Source organism: Rhinatrema bivittatum, chromosome 2 (genome assembly GCF_901001135.1).
Source record: "Rhinatrema bivittatum chromosome 2, aRhiBiv1.1, whole genome shotgun sequence".
NCBI classification, from domain to species: domain Eukaryota; kingdom Metazoa; phylum Chordata; class Amphibia; order Gymnophiona; family Rhinatrematidae; genus Rhinatrema; species Rhinatrema bivittatum.
This window is the reverse complement of record NC_042616.1, coordinates 171,499,672-171,516,849: the sequence shown is the minus strand read 5'-3', so window position 1 is coordinate 171,516,849 and position 17,178 is coordinate 171,499,672. Positions and strand designations below refer to the sequence as shown.

At 44.1% G+C, this 17,178-nt stretch overlaps 1 protein-coding gene across 1 annotated transcript in view; it reads right to left on the bottom strand.

Annotated features, from left to right (window-relative positions):
• The window catches only part of VPS50 (VPS50 subunit of EARP/GARPII complex), a 620,793-nt gene that overhangs the window by 582,924 nt on the left and 20,691 nt on the right, over positions 1–17,178 (bottom strand). The window contains 1 exon segment of the mRNA XM_029588894.1: positions 14,909–14,977. Within this exon segment, the coding sequence (XP_029444754.1) occupies positions 14,909–14,977 (69 nt within the window).

The following is a 17,178-nucleotide window of genomic DNA, read 5'->3' as shown; positions in this document are numbered from 1 at the left end:
CATTTTAAATTAGATTACTTAAAGACTGTCATGTATATTGTGTTATTTTGACAATATAAAATATGCAGAATTTTAAATTTTTTGTGCAGAATTCCCCCAGGAGTAACCAGGGGAAAGTCCTGTCAGACAAATCAAACTGATTTTTTTGATTGGTTGACTAGAGAATTAGATCGAGGAAGAGCACTCAATGTGATATACTTGGATTTCAGTAAAGCTTTTGATACGGTCCAGCATAGAAGACTTGTGAATAAAATGAAAAACTGCGGAGTCAGCGCCAAGGAAGTGGAGTGTATTACAAACTGACTGTCAGGAGACAGCAAGTAATGGTAAATGGAACCTACTCTGAAAAGAAAATGGTGTTAAGTGGAGTGCTATAAGGATTGGTATTGGGACCGGCTTTGTTCAATATCTTTGTGAGCAACATTGCAGAAGGGATAGAAGATAAAGTTTGTCTATTTACGGATGATACTAAGATCTGCAACAAAGTGGACACACCTTGAAGGAGCTGAGAGAATGAAAAGTGATTTAAGAAAGCTTGAAGACTGGTTGAAGATTTGGCAGCTGGGATTCAATGCCAAGAAGTGCAGAGTCATTCATCTGGCATGCGGTAATCCAAAAGAGCTGTAGTGATGGGAGGTGAAAGACTGATTTGCATGGACCAAGACAGGGTTCTTGGGGTGATAGTGACTGGCAATCTGAAGGCAGCAAAGCAATGTGACAAGGCGATAGCTAAAGCCAGAAGAATGCTGGGCTGCATAGAAAAAGGAATAGCCAGTAAAAAAAAAGGGAGGTGCTAATGCCCTTGGAACAGGTCCTTGGTGAGTCCTCATCTGCAGTACTGGAGTTCTGGAGACCATGTCTCAAAAAGAATAGAGACAGGATGGAGGAAGGCCAGAGAAGGGCGACCAAAATGGTGTGGGGTCTGAATCAGAAGACTTATGAGGAGATCCTGAAGGATCTAAATATGTAAACCCTGGAAGAGATAAGGTGCAGGGGAGATATAATACAGACCTTCAGATACCCGAAAGGTTTTAATGATGCACAAACTTCATGATGCACAAACTTTTCCACTGGAAAGAAATCAATAAAACTAGGGGTCACAAAATGAAACCCCAGGGAGGAGAAACTCAGAACCAACTCCAGAAAATATTTCTTCCCCTTCCAGAGGAGGTGGTGAAGATGAAAATAGTCAAAGAATTCAAAGGGGCATGGGATAAACACTGTGGATCCCTAAAGGCTAGAGGATGGAAATGAAGAAAAAGGGTGCATGGGGGTAATTTGCTGGTGCGGCAGTTACTACCCTTAACCAATAAGCCTTGAAACTTTTGATGCAACTGCAACATTACCCTCCGCTTCAATGGCAAGTGGAAAATGGGAGTTGGATTCAGACAACAATCAACAAGGGCCCCGACTTTTACGGTCTGGGGTACTGATAAATATGGGGTAACCTGCACGGAGCAGCAATAACAAAAGGCAATGGATTATTACCTTTAATCAATAAGCTTTGATGCTTATGATGCAACTACACCATCACTCTTCACTTTGATGGCAGTGGGAGGGATGAGGGACGGGGAAGAAGAAAAGGAATTGGATTCAGACGACGACCAACACAGGCCCTTGACTTTTATGGTCTGCGGTACTGATATGCAGACATAAGTGAAAAAGCACAGGACTGATTCTAAAGCCAAGTCCATAAGCAAAACACATCAGCACTGTCCAAATTTTCAAAAAGGCTCACCCCCCAGTAAAAATGTTGCCAGCAGTAGATTTTTTATGGATCATCATAAGGCTTGGGAATAACTGCACGGAGCAGCAATTGCTATTCTTACGAGAAACATGGAGGTAACCTGCACGGCATGGCAGATACTGCCATAAGAAGCTTGCTGGGCAGTCCAGATGGATCATTTTTTCCTTTTCTGCATCATTACTGTGTTACTATGTATCTTAGAAGGATTGTTCGGACATCTAGGCACCTCAAGTTCTTACATTTCCCTACATACTCTGCTTTCTGAATCCTGGGAGTGTGATGGCCTGATTGAGATGAAATTCTGACATAACTTTAGGAAGGAAGGGCGGTACTGGCCTGATTGTCACCTTCTCTTTTGAAAAAGACAGGTAGAGATTCCTGCATGACAGGGCCTGTAACTCCAATATCCTCCATGCTGAACAAACAGCTACCAACATTACTGTCTTCACCATCAGGTCTTACAGGGAAACTTTCTCTATGAGTTCAAATGGTGCCTTGGTTAGTGCCTTCAATATGAAATTCAGGTGTAACAGCCTTTTGGATGCAAGTACAAAACGATATTTTGATTATTACTATTTTTGGTATCCAACTTATAGTACCTTTTTGCCTACTGGAATGTTGGGAAGAACATCTACCAAACAAATAACAATGAACACTTATCATACAGTTATTGTACGCTGCTAGGATCACCTTTGCATATTTCTGGAAATCTACACTGCAACTTGGTCAATGGCAACAGATGGTAGCGGATATTGCAATAATAGAACAAATATTATGCATGTCCTATTGTGGCACAATGCTCTTCCGAGGGAGTCTCACCTGCTTTGCTCCCCTCAGGAAGTGCACCACATCTGGGTGCGCAGCAATGGAGGTCCCCGTAAATGGACCTCTGAAGCATACCAAAATGACCTCTGAAGCATACCAAAATGATAAGGGGAATGGAACAGCTTCCCTACGAGGAAAGACTAAAGAGGTTAGGACTTTTCAGCTTGGAGAAGAGACGACTGAGGGGGGATATGATAGAGGTGTTTAAAATCATGAGAGGTCTAGAACGGGTAGATGTAAATCGGTTATTTACTCTTTCGGATAGTAGAAAGACTAGGGGGCACTCCATGAAGTTAGCATGGGGCACATTTAAAACTAATCGGAGAAAGTTCTTTTTTACTCAACGCACAATTAAACTCTGGAATTTGTTACCAGGGGATGTGGTCAGTGCAGTTAGTATAGCTGTGTTTAAAAAAGGATTGGATAAGTTCTTGGAGGAGAAGTCCATTACCTGCTATTAAGTTCACTTAGAGAATAGCCACTGCCATTAGCAATGGTTACATGGAATAGACTTAGTTTTTGGGTACTTGCCAGGTTCCTATGACCTGGATTGGCCACTGTTGGAAACAGGATGCTGGGCTTGATGGACCCTTGGTCTGACCCAGTATGGCATTTTCTTATGTTCTTATGCAATTGCCACTACCTGTACTCTTAAGGTATTTACTGCTAGCCCCTTATCCAGCCCTTCTGTAAGGATTGTAGAATTGACGCTATCTCTATCTTCCTCAGAGACAGCCTTCTATCTTTACACCAAATTTCAAAAACCTTCCATATGTGGCTATAAGTGAAGGAGGTTGTCCATTTTCTGGCCCTCAGGAGCAAAGAGATTACCTGACTATAGTAACCCCTTCTGCTACGTCCTCATCTCAATAGCCAGGCTGTAAGAGAGAGAATCTTTCCGGATTCTCAATAACCACCAATCCCTGCCTGAGGAGCACTGGTATTCCACTGATTGGTTCTGTCACCTTTATTCTTACTAGGTCTGCATACCAAGGTCACCTTGGAAGTCTGGCACTACCACCACCACCCATCCTGGATGTTGCAAGATTTTTCTGATCACCTTGCCTACCACTGGCCAAGGCGGGAATATGTACGTCATCCGGTCTACCAGCCAGGACTGGGAATAATGTTTTTATTCCCTTGGATCTCCATTCCTTCCTTCGGCTGAAGAACTGACTGGTCTTAATTTTTCTCCTTGTGGCCATCAGGTCCCACTGAAGGGTTCCCCCACAATTTTACTATGAGCGTGAATGCCTCCTGTGCCAGCTCCCATTCTCCTGGGTCTAGCCTCTGCCCACTGAGGAAGTCTACCTGGAGATTGTCCATCCCTCCTATGTGAACTGCTGAGATGTCCAGAAAATGCTTGTCTGCTATTTCCATTATTAGAGCCGACTCTATTGCTAGGGATGCACTTCTTGTGCCCCCTTGTTTGTTCACAAAAGCCACTGTCATGGCATTGTCCAAATAGATCTGAATCGCTCTGTTCTGCAGTTATGGCTGAAAGTGGCCTAGAGCCAGCCTGATCTCTCTCAACTCCAGCACAATGGAGGAACTCAGACTTCTTGATGCAGCCAGGCTCCTTGGGCCACCTAATCCTGGCAGTGTGTTCCCCACCCTTGACAACTAGTGCCTGGGGTTACTGTTGACCATTGTAGGGGAGGATCCAGACTGGATCATCTGAGCAGATTGGTTGAGTCCAGCCACCGCTGCAGGCTCTGTTTGCTTCGAGGCACAAGATGGAACCTCTTGTCATACCATTGGCTCAGTGGCGACAATCTGCTTAACAACTGCGCTGAAATGGGCCCACAGCACTATACCGATCACTGTCACCATAGACACCAGGACCTACAAATACCTCCACACATAGGGAAGAGGAATCTGTTCCTGCAGTTTCCTTACCCTTTTCTCTCAAACACATGTTCCATGTTTTCGTGTTGAAGAGCATGTCTGAGATGGCCAGAACTGGTTCTTTCCCCTGTTCACTACCCATCCTAGACTCTCTAAGACTTTTATCGCTTTCTCTGCCTGCTGCCCTTCCTAGAGTGAGCCAGCTCTTATTAGCTGGCCATTCAGGTAGGGGTGCAATCTGACCCCTTCTTTCCTCAGGAAGGCTGCCTCCACTATCATCCCCTTTGTGAAGGTTCTTGTCACAGTTACAAACCTAAAGGGGAGTGCTCTGAATTGATAGTGCTCACCAGCAATTTTGAAGAGCAGATAGTTCTGAAAATTCTTCCTGATGGGTATGCCTCTGACAGGTCCAAGAAGGAAAGGAACTCTCCCTTTCTTACTGCCACTTTCACCATTGTCCGTGACTCCATATGAAAGTGAGGTACTATCAGTGGTAATTGACCTGTTTTACGTCTAGCACTAGCCAGAAGTTTTCTTTCTTTGGTACCAAAAAATAAATGGAATATACTCCCTTACCCTTCTGTTCTTTTGGTACTGGTGTAATGGTTTGTAATCAGACTAGCCTGTATAGGGTCTGAAAGACTGCTTCTCTTCTGTTTGCCTTGAATGGGGAGGAAATAAACAAATCTTTTATTGGAAATTTTAAGTCTGGGTTATAGCCTCTCTTTATAATATTAAGAACCCATTGGTCCTCCATCACCATGGCCCCAATTGTGGTAAATGTTTTGCAACCTGCTTCCCACTTGAGGAGTGGTCAAATGGGCCTTCACTTGTCATTGTGCACTCTTGTCATTGAGCAATATTCAGGTATTTCCTTCTTTGGCAAATGGCCTACTTCCCCAAAAGGGCTGCGATCTGCCTGGGGTCCTTGATGGGTGGAAAACTTGCCCTCTACCGGCCCTTTGTCATAGTCTCTGGGCCACCATCTCCAGGACCCTCCCTCTGGTGAATCATCTGGGTGTCTTTGGGACATCAACCCTCCCCAATCTTTAACCAATTTCTCCAAATCTTCCCCGAAAAGTAGTTTACCTTTAAAGGGTAACTTCCCTAGCTTAGTTTTGGATGCCGAGTCTGCTGTCCAGTTTTTCTGCCAAAGAAGTGGCCTCTCCATGACTTCTGTTGCAGCCTGCTTGGCTGATACTTTTGTAAGATCATATAAGGTATCCGCCACGAATGCCACCACGGCCTCTACCAGACTCGTGTCCACCGTATTGCAAGAGGCCTCTGCCTCTTCCAGACCCAAATTAATAAAGCCCTAGCTAGGGCCACCTGGAGGGCCAGAGCTGAACCCTCAAAACCCTTTTTTAATAAGGTCTATACCTTCCTGTCTTGGGGGTCTTTCAGGGCTGCTCCCCTTTCTTTTCTTTCTTTTTTTTAAGTTTTTATTTATGCATTTTAAAGATAATACAAAGCAAGTAATCTTTGTACAGCAACACTGGAGAAAAAAAAAAGAAAAAGAAAAAACAAACAATTTCACAATCAGGAAACATAATAATCTCCAAAATGGAAACACTAATCCAGGAGGGGGGGGAGGATTAGAAACAATATGAGGAGAATTTCAGTAGAATAATTCACATAAATAAAGACGGCAAGATAAAACCCCATAATATTACAGCCTAAGAGGGTTCTTGGATGACTAAGCAGGCATTCTTCTTGGCCTCTAGGAAATCCCGTAGCTGATCTGGGCTAAAGAAAATAAAAGTATTAGCATTTATCTTGAGGACACATTTACATGGATATCGAAAGAGAAAATTTGCACCAATAGCCAAAGCATCTTGTCGTATATTCAAAAAAGCTTTATGCCCCTCTTGAATAAGTTTAGGCAAGTCAGGGAAAATCCATACTAGGCCCCTATAAAAAGAAACATTAAAATGCTGAAAATAATGTTCCATAACTAAGCTTAGATCCTGTTGAGAATAGAAAGAAATCAGGAGTATGGATCTATCAGTCATTTCTTCCGATGAATTCTCCAAAAAAAGCAGTGAGGTTAGGCAAATCTGCTGAATTAGGAGAAGTAAATGATTGATCCAACTTCTGTTTATATGGAAGAAACATATATTTAGTTAAAGCAGGAACTTTATCGGATAGGATTTGTAATATATCCAAAAGAAATATTTCCTCAATGTAACAATTAAAAGTTCTCCAGAAACTTTGGAGTGGAAAAACGTTCAGGTATCATAGAGGCATTCACAGATTGCAGATTCTTAATATCATTTCCCATCGCTTGAATAGACAAAGAATGTTCCTGTAGTAACTGCTGGTGATCTCGAGCCACAGATTCCAATTCGATGAAACACTGTCCAGACGCTGGGACTGATCCTGGAAGACCTGTGAGAGACCCGCAATCAAATCCCAAAGTGAGTCTAGAGTAACTATCACTGGTTTGGTAATGGCTGTAGAGGGTCTAAGTGGTAAACAGTCGCCAGTTGATACAATTCCAGAAATGACTTCCCCTTCATGAGGGAAGGCTAATGGTTGGGCTCCACCAACTGCACCTTAACCCACGGGTACTACCTCCCACGGTGAGATTCCATAAGACCCTCCAGCCTGCGGTGGACCGTAGTCTTCCTCAGACTGGGGTCGGTCGGCATAGACCTCCGATTTTCCCAGGGCGATGGCCCCATACAGGAAAGCAGTTAACAGTGGTGTCTTAGGGTCCGGAGGCATAAGAGAGACTTCCCCAGGCGAGAACGGCACTCCTTCCTCCGTTCCGCCAGCGAGGCTTACCCGCATAGTTTCTGGGGTAGAAGTGATGAAGTCCGTGATGACACGTTGATCCAAGGGGAGTGAGGATTCAAAAAGAAAAATTCTCACCCTACCCTTCCTCTTATGGGGCATAATTTGTTGTGGAAATCCAGCGAATAAATCAGGAAAACCGGAGCCGAAATGAACAGTGTCTACCTCAGGCTGCCATCTTGGGTCCTCCCCCGCCGCCAGCTGCTCCCCTTTCTAATGGGATTGTTGTCTTTATGGCCAATGCCAAAATGATAGCATCTACCTTTGGCAGGTTCAACAAATTGTCCTTGTCCTGATGCTCTATAGGCTATAGCTTTTGCATATAAGTCTTGAATCTGGGACCTCCCATTCTACTGCCAGGATGATGTGTTTTGCTGAATGTATGGGAAAAGCCTTTGGAGGCTTCTTTATTCCTGTCAAGATCAAATTATCTTTCACTCCAGCCTTAGGCTTGTGCTTTTTCAAACTCAGCATATATGTGACCTTTGAGATCAGAGCCCCCAGCTCCTTAGGTCTAAACAGGTGCACTGCTGAGTCCTTAATTTCTCCTTCCTCCTGCTCAATCACCTCTTCTTGCAAGGAATCCTCTTCCTCCTCTGGCCCCCTTCACTCTTCCATGTTGGGCCTCCAGCCTTCCCAGGTTGCCTGTATTATGTATGGGTTTATCCCCTGGATCTCCAGCAAAGCTTTGCTTCTGCTTTAACTGCCAATAGGCCTGGTGCATGGCCAAAATGAATTCTGAAGTAAACTCCGAGGCCTCCCCCTGAGTAGACCCCAGCTGTTGGAGCTACTTAACTGGATCTGTCCTTCCTTCTGATGCCATGGAAGAGTGCCTTGATCATCCTGACATCAGCTCAAGCAATGCTGGATAAGACGTACTTGCCACACCACATTGCTCATTTGCTCCAGCCCCACAATCTTCCAACACCAGGGCCTGCTTATCATCATCACAATTAAGGCACAATGAGCCTGTAATGCTAGGAACCCAAAGGGCCCCGCATCACACACACTTACTCCACTTCTCTATACCTGGGATTGGATGCAGCAGCTTCAGGCCAGGCTGCTTTTTTTTTTTTTTTTTTTAACTTACAGTTTGGTTGAGCTCAGAAAGAAACCAGAAACCAGGAGACCAAACCACCTGGCTGCCTTGAGGAAGGAAGATCAGACCTAAGGGAGGCTGTGTCTCAAGGGGTTCCCCACCCCAGCTCTAGCTCCTGAGTAAAGTAACCTTACGAAAGGCTGTTGCCTTGGGGCCACTCCTCCTGCTGCTGGACCAGCTTCATGCACCCTTCACCATCTGCTGGAAGCAGAGACTACTGAGTTCCCCTCTGCTGGACTAGGCTATATGGTGGTGACATCAGAAGGAAGCATTCACACTCTGCCCCCATCTGCTGGTAGGAGGGAGAATGAGAAATAATTATTGTATTATTTTGTTTAGGAAGTTTGTTTTAGTTGTTTTAGTATGCCATTAATGTCATACATTTAAAGCTTCTATGCCAGTTAATTGTTTAAAAGAGAATTTTTTTTATTCTTAGGAAATGAATTACATAGTGCATTTTGTTATTTTCAGTACTCTTTGTCAAGTGTAGCAGCTCAAGCTCCAGAGCCCTGCTTCATTCTGAATCCAGCTCCATTCTAGCTTTAGAACATAGCTAAAACAACTTACCAGCTCCTCTCTGGTTCCAGGTCTTGGGAATCAACTCCAAGCTCAGATCATTCCTACCTCTGACCTTCCAGATGCAGTGAAGTTGTGACAAGTGTTCAAGAAGAGACCTAGAGGTCGCTATATTTTTGTTTTATATATAGTGCTAGTGTTTAGCATTAAATACACATGGGAACCACTTTATCTGCTAGTAAGCAATAATAAATGATGATGCTGTAGAATCCCTTAACCTGATTAATTTTAAGCCATTCTAATGTTTGCTCTGGGTTTCCACATTCTTTATGACAGAAGGTAAGCAACAAACTGTGGCATAATTATACAATCTTGTTAGGTTTCTTAGATCAGAGTAAAATACACTTATCTTAACAAAAATATATATTTTTAATCTGTTTCTATGGAAAATCGCATTTGAATGTAAGGATGTCTAATATTTCGCATAAGAGAACCTTATAACCACAATACAAACAGAAGAACATAAACCCTTCTGTTTAAAATTTGTAAAAAGCTGACAAGTTCCATAGCTTTTAATGAAACAGCACTGCATTTAAAGTAGTTTCAGGAGTCCTTATTCATTAATATGGTGTACCATGACAATACTATAGAGCTATCACTGAGCTGCCATGCAGTTCTACAAAAGAAGGCCAAAAATAAACCATATGAGTCCACATTTAGGTGGCATTCTGGAATGTCATGGAGTGAAGCACCGCGATCTTGCAAGGAAAAACTGACACGTGCCACAGCAACAAACACCTTTGAACCCAGCAGAGGTCACTGTGGGGTTCAGCTTTGAAGGAAGCTTTACTTTCAACACACAGCTATCAGCACATGCATTTGTACATTCAAATTGGTGAAGAAGAAAAAAGAAGGAAATTTGAATAATCGTATAGGGCAGAGGTAGAGTGGCTTGATCCATAAAGTTAATTTCTTAAAATCAGAAACCTTGTGGATTAGCATAGGGCTCAAAAAATCCCAGGACAGGTTACCATGGTACCTAGAAATTACCCCATGGCGTCCAAGATTTTCCTGCCTAATATAGACTAGTGAGGTCGAGTTCTTCTGATCTTTCAGCATGGTTGCCACTACTACCTAAGAGTACACTCTAATTCGCAGCAGTGCCCTTACAAGAGCCAGACCATAAGACCGAATGGAGATGGGTCTTTCATCTGAATCAGACCCTGCTAAAGCAGTCCCTGACCTCTGGGGGGCTGCCATGCGGTCCCTACCAGAAGCCTTACCAGGTCTGCATACCACCGTCTTCTTGGCCAGTTTAGAGCTACTAATATCACCTCTGAGAGGTGAACTTCTATTCTCTTTATAAACTTGCCTATGTGAAGCTACGAGGGGAATACATACAGGATCCTGCCCTTTGGTCATGGCTGGATTAAGGCATCTTTCACCGAAGCCTGCCTCATTTTTGCTGCATGAAAAATCTGTCCGCCTTGGCATTTGCTCAGGTTGCCATTATGTCCACTGTGGGCAATCCCCATTGCTCCACTGTCCTCTGGATAGTTTCCTGGCTGAGCTCCTATTCACCTGAGTCCAGCTTGTTACTGCTGAGAAAGTGTGGTTGTGTATTTTCTCTTCCTGCAATGTGGGATGCTGACAGCCAGAGCAGGTTCTCCTCTTCCCAGCACAGAATCCTGCTCACTTCCTCCACAAGCCTGGGGCTACGTATGCCCCCCTTGCTTGTTTATGGTATGCCATTACCATGGCACTGTCCAAAAGGGCTCTACTACCTTCCCCCTTATCCTTGGTAGGAAGGCTTGGAGTGCCCATCTGATAATTCTTAGCTGTAATCTGTTTATTGGCCAGAGAATCTCCTCCCTTGATCAACTCCCTTGGGCCAGATGGCTCTGACAATGTGCTCCACAATCGGCCATATTGGCATCTGTAATTAGCATTATCCAGTCAGGGGTTTCCATGAATGCAGCTTTTGTGAGACTGATGGGACCCAGCCACCAATCCAGACTCTCTTCTGCTGCCTAGGAGATCCAGAGATGCTGGTCATAATTCTGAGAGGCTAGCAACCACAGAGCCAACATTGACTGTTGTAACGGGCACATATGTGCCCTGGCACAGGGGACTACATCATGGCAGCCTTTATAAGCCCCAGCAGTTAGAGGTAGTCCAATATCCTGGGTGAATCTAGAGTACAAAATAATCTTACCTGCTCTATAATCTTGGAGTCTCCCTTGGGTGGCAGGAACAAACATCATTTTCTTGTGTTGAAGAGAATAGCTAGATACTCTAATGATGGAGAGGGTTATACAAGTTACTTTTTGCGTAATTTACCATCCAAACCAGCCTCTCTAGAAGCTGGATCACCATGGCCAAAGCCTGCTGGCCCTCCTGGGCAGTTTTGGCTCTGATGAGCTAATCATCCAAGCAGAGATGAACCAATATCACTTGCTTGCACATTGCTGCAGCTATGATCAACATGATGTTAGTAAAGGGCCTGGGGACCGTTGCAAGCCTAAAGGCTGAAACTGAAAATGATGGCTTAAAATGCAAAAATGAAGGTGCATTTGAAAGAAAGTCCAATGATGCCAGGAACTCTCCTTTCCTAACTACCGCCATGATCGAGTGGAAAGTCTCCATTCTCAAATGTGGAACCCTCAGATACTTGTTGACCCCTTTCAAATCTAGGATGGACCAGAAGGTACAATCCTTTTTTTGGAGCTAAAAAATAAATGGAATGGGCCTATTAGTCCCTTTCCTGGGGGAAGGGGGGCGGGGACTGGTCCTATTGCTTTCAAGTCCCACAATTTTTGAAGGGTCAACTTTTCTGACAATTTCTTGGTTTGTGACGTGCAGGGGAAAATCATAAATATGCATGGCACTGGGTCAACACACTCTGGCATGTACCCTTTTGAATTATGAATTATGTCCAGGTCCTGCCTGTATTTGCTGCTGTGTCAACCTAGAAAATGTTATGAAAAGGTACTAGATTACATATTTGCCAATGTGTTGATGTGTTGATTTAGAATATGTATGGATATGATCTAGAACATGCATTTGCTGTAATGTTGACCTAGAATAGGAATGTTGACAAAGCATGTGAATGTCGACCAAGAATTTTAATGCTGACTTTGTAAACTGTTGTGATCTTCTTTTGGAACAATGGTATATAAGTCACCTTAATAAATAAATAAATTGGGGCCCACTCTGCATAATACCATTCTAAGTGTCCCCCTACTAGTATTACTGGCAGAAGGGCCCACCTGATATCATTGTGGCGGGCGTCTTCTACCTGCGGCTGCTGGTGGGTCTCTCCTTGGCTTTTTGACCTCTCAAAAGTACTGAGATTTGCTTTCTACAGTGTATACAGTTGCTAAACCTGACATTTTCCTTTTATGTTTGTACCTAAAATGCTACCACCTAGGACCCCACATCCTCTGGAGGTTTTTGGGGTTTGATTTTGCCCAGATCCCGTACCAAATTCTCCAAATCTTTCCCAAACAGAAGTTCCCCATTAAAGAAAAGCTTGCACAGTTGTGCATTAGAAGCAGAGTTTGCCGCCCAGCTGAGCATCCAAAGCAGTCTCATAGATACCACTCCATTCTAGAATCCATTCTAATCAAGTCAAACACTGTGTTCGCCAAGGCAGCCACTGCTGACTCTAGGAGGGCAATTTCTTAATTCTTGAGCTGCTGCTGAATCCAGTGTAAAACAGCCCGAGCTACATAGCCCCTGCAGATCAAAGCCTGGACTGCCAAGGCCCCTGTAGAGAAGGCCTGCTTAAGGACTGCTTCTATCTTCCTATTCCGAGGCTCTTTTAGCACTGTACCTCCCACTACAGGGATGGTAGCTCTCTGGCCATTGCCGACACCAGTGCGTCCACCTTAGAATTTGCAATAATCTACTCTTCTCCTTTGCAGGGTCCTCCCTGAAGGAACTCCCATTCTATCAGTACCATCTACCTCAGGGCTTCATGAAAGGGAAGCCCTGAGGATGGGGTCACCATTTGCCATATCATCCACCTTGGTACTTGAGATTTTCAATGCCACCTGGACATTGGCAAAAAGGGATGCAAGCTCATCCTTTCAAAATAACCTCACTATTTAGCACTTTCTTCTTCCAATGAGCAATCTACGTCCTCCTGTGACCTCGGAGGTGTGCTTGCGCTCCTGACTCGTCCGCCAACTATCCTTCTTCCCCAGAATCCAGAGTGAAAGTTACAGCAGTGGAGGCATTTATTCTTAACACTTCCTGTAAGCATTTATGGGCCCCGCTCATTCCGCCAAGGTCCCCAGACCTCTGCATGGCACAGAACGCGTGGTGAATTATTAGTACCAACTCTGGGGGAAAATCCCATCTGGTGGGCCCCTGACGGGGTCTGACTCCCTTGCAGGGAGGCTGGGCTAGGGCCATCACAGACTGGGTAGAAGAAACCAGCTACACTAGCTACTTTCTTGGCCCCCACATGCACATCTGCATCCTTGGATCATAATTGCCATGGACGAAACTATTCACTTTCCTCTTTGTATGGTTTTTGGGTTTTGTTTTTTGTTTTTTTATAGTGTGCAGCCACCTCCACGCGGTCCCGTAGGGCTGTCTTTCTCTCCTGCCACAGCTTGCAGCTGCCACGGCTTCCTCCCTCCCTCTCTCTCCCAGTTTCGTTCATTCAATTACTCACCACCTCTAGTGAATTGATGCAGGGGCCATGGAACACAGCCACACACAGCTTGCAACTGTGTCTACTGCAGTTCATCATCTTGCTCTCTTTAGTGTGCTGTCTTTCTCTTCTTATTTTTTTTAAAGAAGGAAAAACAGTAACTGAGTATCTGAGCCTCTGCAGTGGCTGGACGAAAAGAGCTTGAAGAGTTGGAGGGAGGGAGGAAGAGAAGGATCTCAAGCCCTGGCAAAACAAGAATTTTTTTTTTGGTTTAGGGCCAGGTCTACCCAGATCCTCTACTCCAAAGGAGGTGCTATGGGAAATTGTGCATCCCTAGCACCTCCTTGACATCGAGTGCCCAGGTGAAGTGGCTGTGCACGGGTTAGGAAAACAGACGCTCGTAAATTGAGCATGTTTTCCTAACCTGACAGCCATCAAGACTTTTTTTTTTCACGTTGCTGCTTTCTGTGGTTCCTCCGACTTAATATCGCCAGTATTTTCTGTTCAACATTTGGAGCTCCTCAAGACTTAATGCCAGCACTGGAGATGGAGTAAATTTTTGAGGGTTAAAATGTGCACATCGGGCACACAGTTATTTATTTTATTTTTTTATATCGGGGGTACTAGCTAATAGCCTCATCAACATGGCATTTACATGTGATGAGCGCTATTAGCTATGCCCTGGTTTGGACACACATTTTGGACATGCCAATCCCCTTATTGCATCAGGGGTTATGAACATGAGTCCAAAGCGCGCGTCCAACCGCAGGTTAATCTGTGCGCAAGCCTGCCAGTGTGGCTACAAGGTCCCTGTCCTGGTGAGAGAGATCTCAAGCCACAATAGTTTTTATATGTACCCCTCCCCCACCAAGTCTTGTAACTCAAACAGCGGGAGCATGGCAAGGGAGCCCAAGTCCACTGTGTGATATGGAGTGATACTGTTGAACACTATGCAAAACAGTCTTCTAATTATGACTAACTGTTTCCCTATCAAGCTTTCAGCAAATGGATGGAGGGAAAAAAAAAAACAGGAGCCTGAAAGAAAAAAAAATATTCTGGAGAGTTACGAGAGCTTCCTTGGAGCACCTTTTCATTTAAAAGATTATCTACCTGGGGAGGTAGCCATACTACAAGTCTGTTCAGCTAACACACTGCTCCGAACAGGTCATAAAACTATTCCTGAAATCCGCAAAGTTGCTCTACAGTGCAGGGGCAAATGGACTGGGACACTCCAGAAGTGTGCCTGTTCTAAATCTGGGGATGATACCAGATCACAACACAAATTCTATTACATAATGGAGCTCAGAGGATAGTGGCAAGAGCAGTAAAACCTAGATTACATGCTTAAGTCACACAAAATGCAAGTGAAGTGTTAGCTATGTAAAAACTGGCATATAAACCATGTACACCATACCTTACTAGGAATGCGAAAATTTTCAATCGGACTCAGGTCATGTACATTCTCCTGAGGACTTTTGGGGCCCTAAAAAAAAAAAAAAAAGTTTACTAAATGTTAATGCATTGTATGCATCAATTAATAAACAAGCAAACTTTACCAACAGCACTCTTACTAATTCTGATAAGGATATCACAAAACAACCCAAAGCAAATCAGTAGAAGGGTTTCTGTCCAGTGGTAGACCAGTATGGACATGTTCTACTGTCCACCGTCTTTTTCCTGATCAAGAAAGAAGTACAGCAATCATACTTGAACTTAATCCTAGGTCTGTTTCTACTGTTCCTGACGGATTTCCAATCATGCTTACAAAAGTAATGTCAGAACCTGTAAAAGTAAAGTTTATCTGAGTTGAAAGCCCAAAATTGCCATGGGCCAAAAAAGGAGGGTCCCAACGCGTTATGGTACAATTTTAAATGAAAACCCCTGAATGCATGAATTCTACAATTCCCCCAAGACTTATTCATCAGAGATTAAATGCATTCAGCATGTATTCCTACCTTCTGCCTACTACCCCACCCCCCCAAAAAAAAAAATTGTTTTGTGGAGGGGAGGGTGACAGACGTAGGAGTACATTTTGAGTGCATATCTCCCCTGGCACATGCACATCCCTTCACCGCACCCTAATGCAACCCTCTCATTCTCCTCCTCCAATCCACAACCGTTCTCTCCCCCCATCCCAACCAGCAACAGACCCCTCTTTCCTCCTCCAGCCCCCACTCACTATCCTCATCTCTTCACCTTCCCTCCCACTCATTTTCTCTCTTCACCTTCTTCCCTGCAGCCATCTCACACTCTCTCCTCCTCTCTCTCCACTGCTGAAAGCTTCTCACTCTTTCCCCTCTCCACCCTGTATTCTTCAGATCTCTTACTCTTCTCCAAAGTCAAAATATTCCAGAAAACCTGCATCTCTAGTGTGTGGATGGCCTCATCTTGGCCACACAAGGAGCCATCTTTAATGAACTTAAATGCATTCTGAACAGGGACTTAAACATGTTGGAAGAATACTTATTTATTTATTTATTTATTTATTTAAAATTTTTATATACCGACATTCATCCAGGATATCATATCGGTTCACATTGTAACGCAAAACAAACGCACGGCATGGCGCTTTACATTGAACAGTAAAAAACATGATAACAAGGCATTAACGAGAGGGGGGGAACAATAATATGGGAAGTTTTGCAATAAAATTATATACAAGAATTGCAATTATATACATATGTACAAAAGAAAGAAAACTATGAGGTTAATTTTAATCAGGCTAGGAGATAAGATGGGGAAGAGAAGGGAGGAGAGCAAGGAAAGAGGGGGGCAGAGAGAAAGAAAAGAAGGTGGGGGAGAAAAGGGAGGGGAGAGTGGGGCGGAAGAAAGGGAAACAGGGGAGGAGTGTGGAGAGTGGGAACAGTGGTGAGGTATAGTGAAAAATTAAGTGTATGCTTTTGCAAAGAGCCAGGTCTTGAGCTTCCGCTTGAAAGATTTGAGGCATTCTTCTTGCCGTAGTTCAACAGGCATTTTGTTCCAGAGGGTCGGCCCGGCTATCGATAGTGCACGGGCTCTTGTGGAAGTGAGTTTATAGAGTTTAGGAGAGGGGATAGGCATGGTTGCTAGATGTGCTAGTCTGGTGGGCTTATTAGACTGGTGTAAACGGAAGGATTCATTGAACCAGTTCATTTCGGGATTGTATAGGGCTTTGTGGATGAGAGAGAGAGCCTTATATTGTATGCGGGAGGCAACTGGAAGCCAATGTAGGTCTTTTAGAACAGGTGTAATATGGTCATGTCTACGTAAATTGGTCAAGATCCGGGCTGTGGTGTTTTGTAAGATTTGAATGGGATGGATGGCATTATTAGGTAGGCCGAGGAGTAGGGAATTGCAGTAGTCGGTTTTGGCGAAGATTGTGGTTTGGAGAACTGTACGGAAATCGGGGGGATGTAATAAGGGTTTGAGTTTTTTTAGTGTGTGGAGTTTAAAGAAGCCATCTTTTAGAATGTTATTTATGAATTTCTTTAGTGTGACGTGACCATCAAGAATGATACCCAGATCACGGACTTGTTGAGTAAATTGGAACTGAGGAAAAGGGGGGAGGATCGGTTGGCTTTGGGGTGAGATGAGCATACTTTGGGGCTTTGGGGTGAGATGAGCATACTTCCGGAACTGGAAACTTAAGTCAAACTTAAAAAAAAACCACCTGTCACTGCTTTCCACCCTGACAGCAGGAATGCA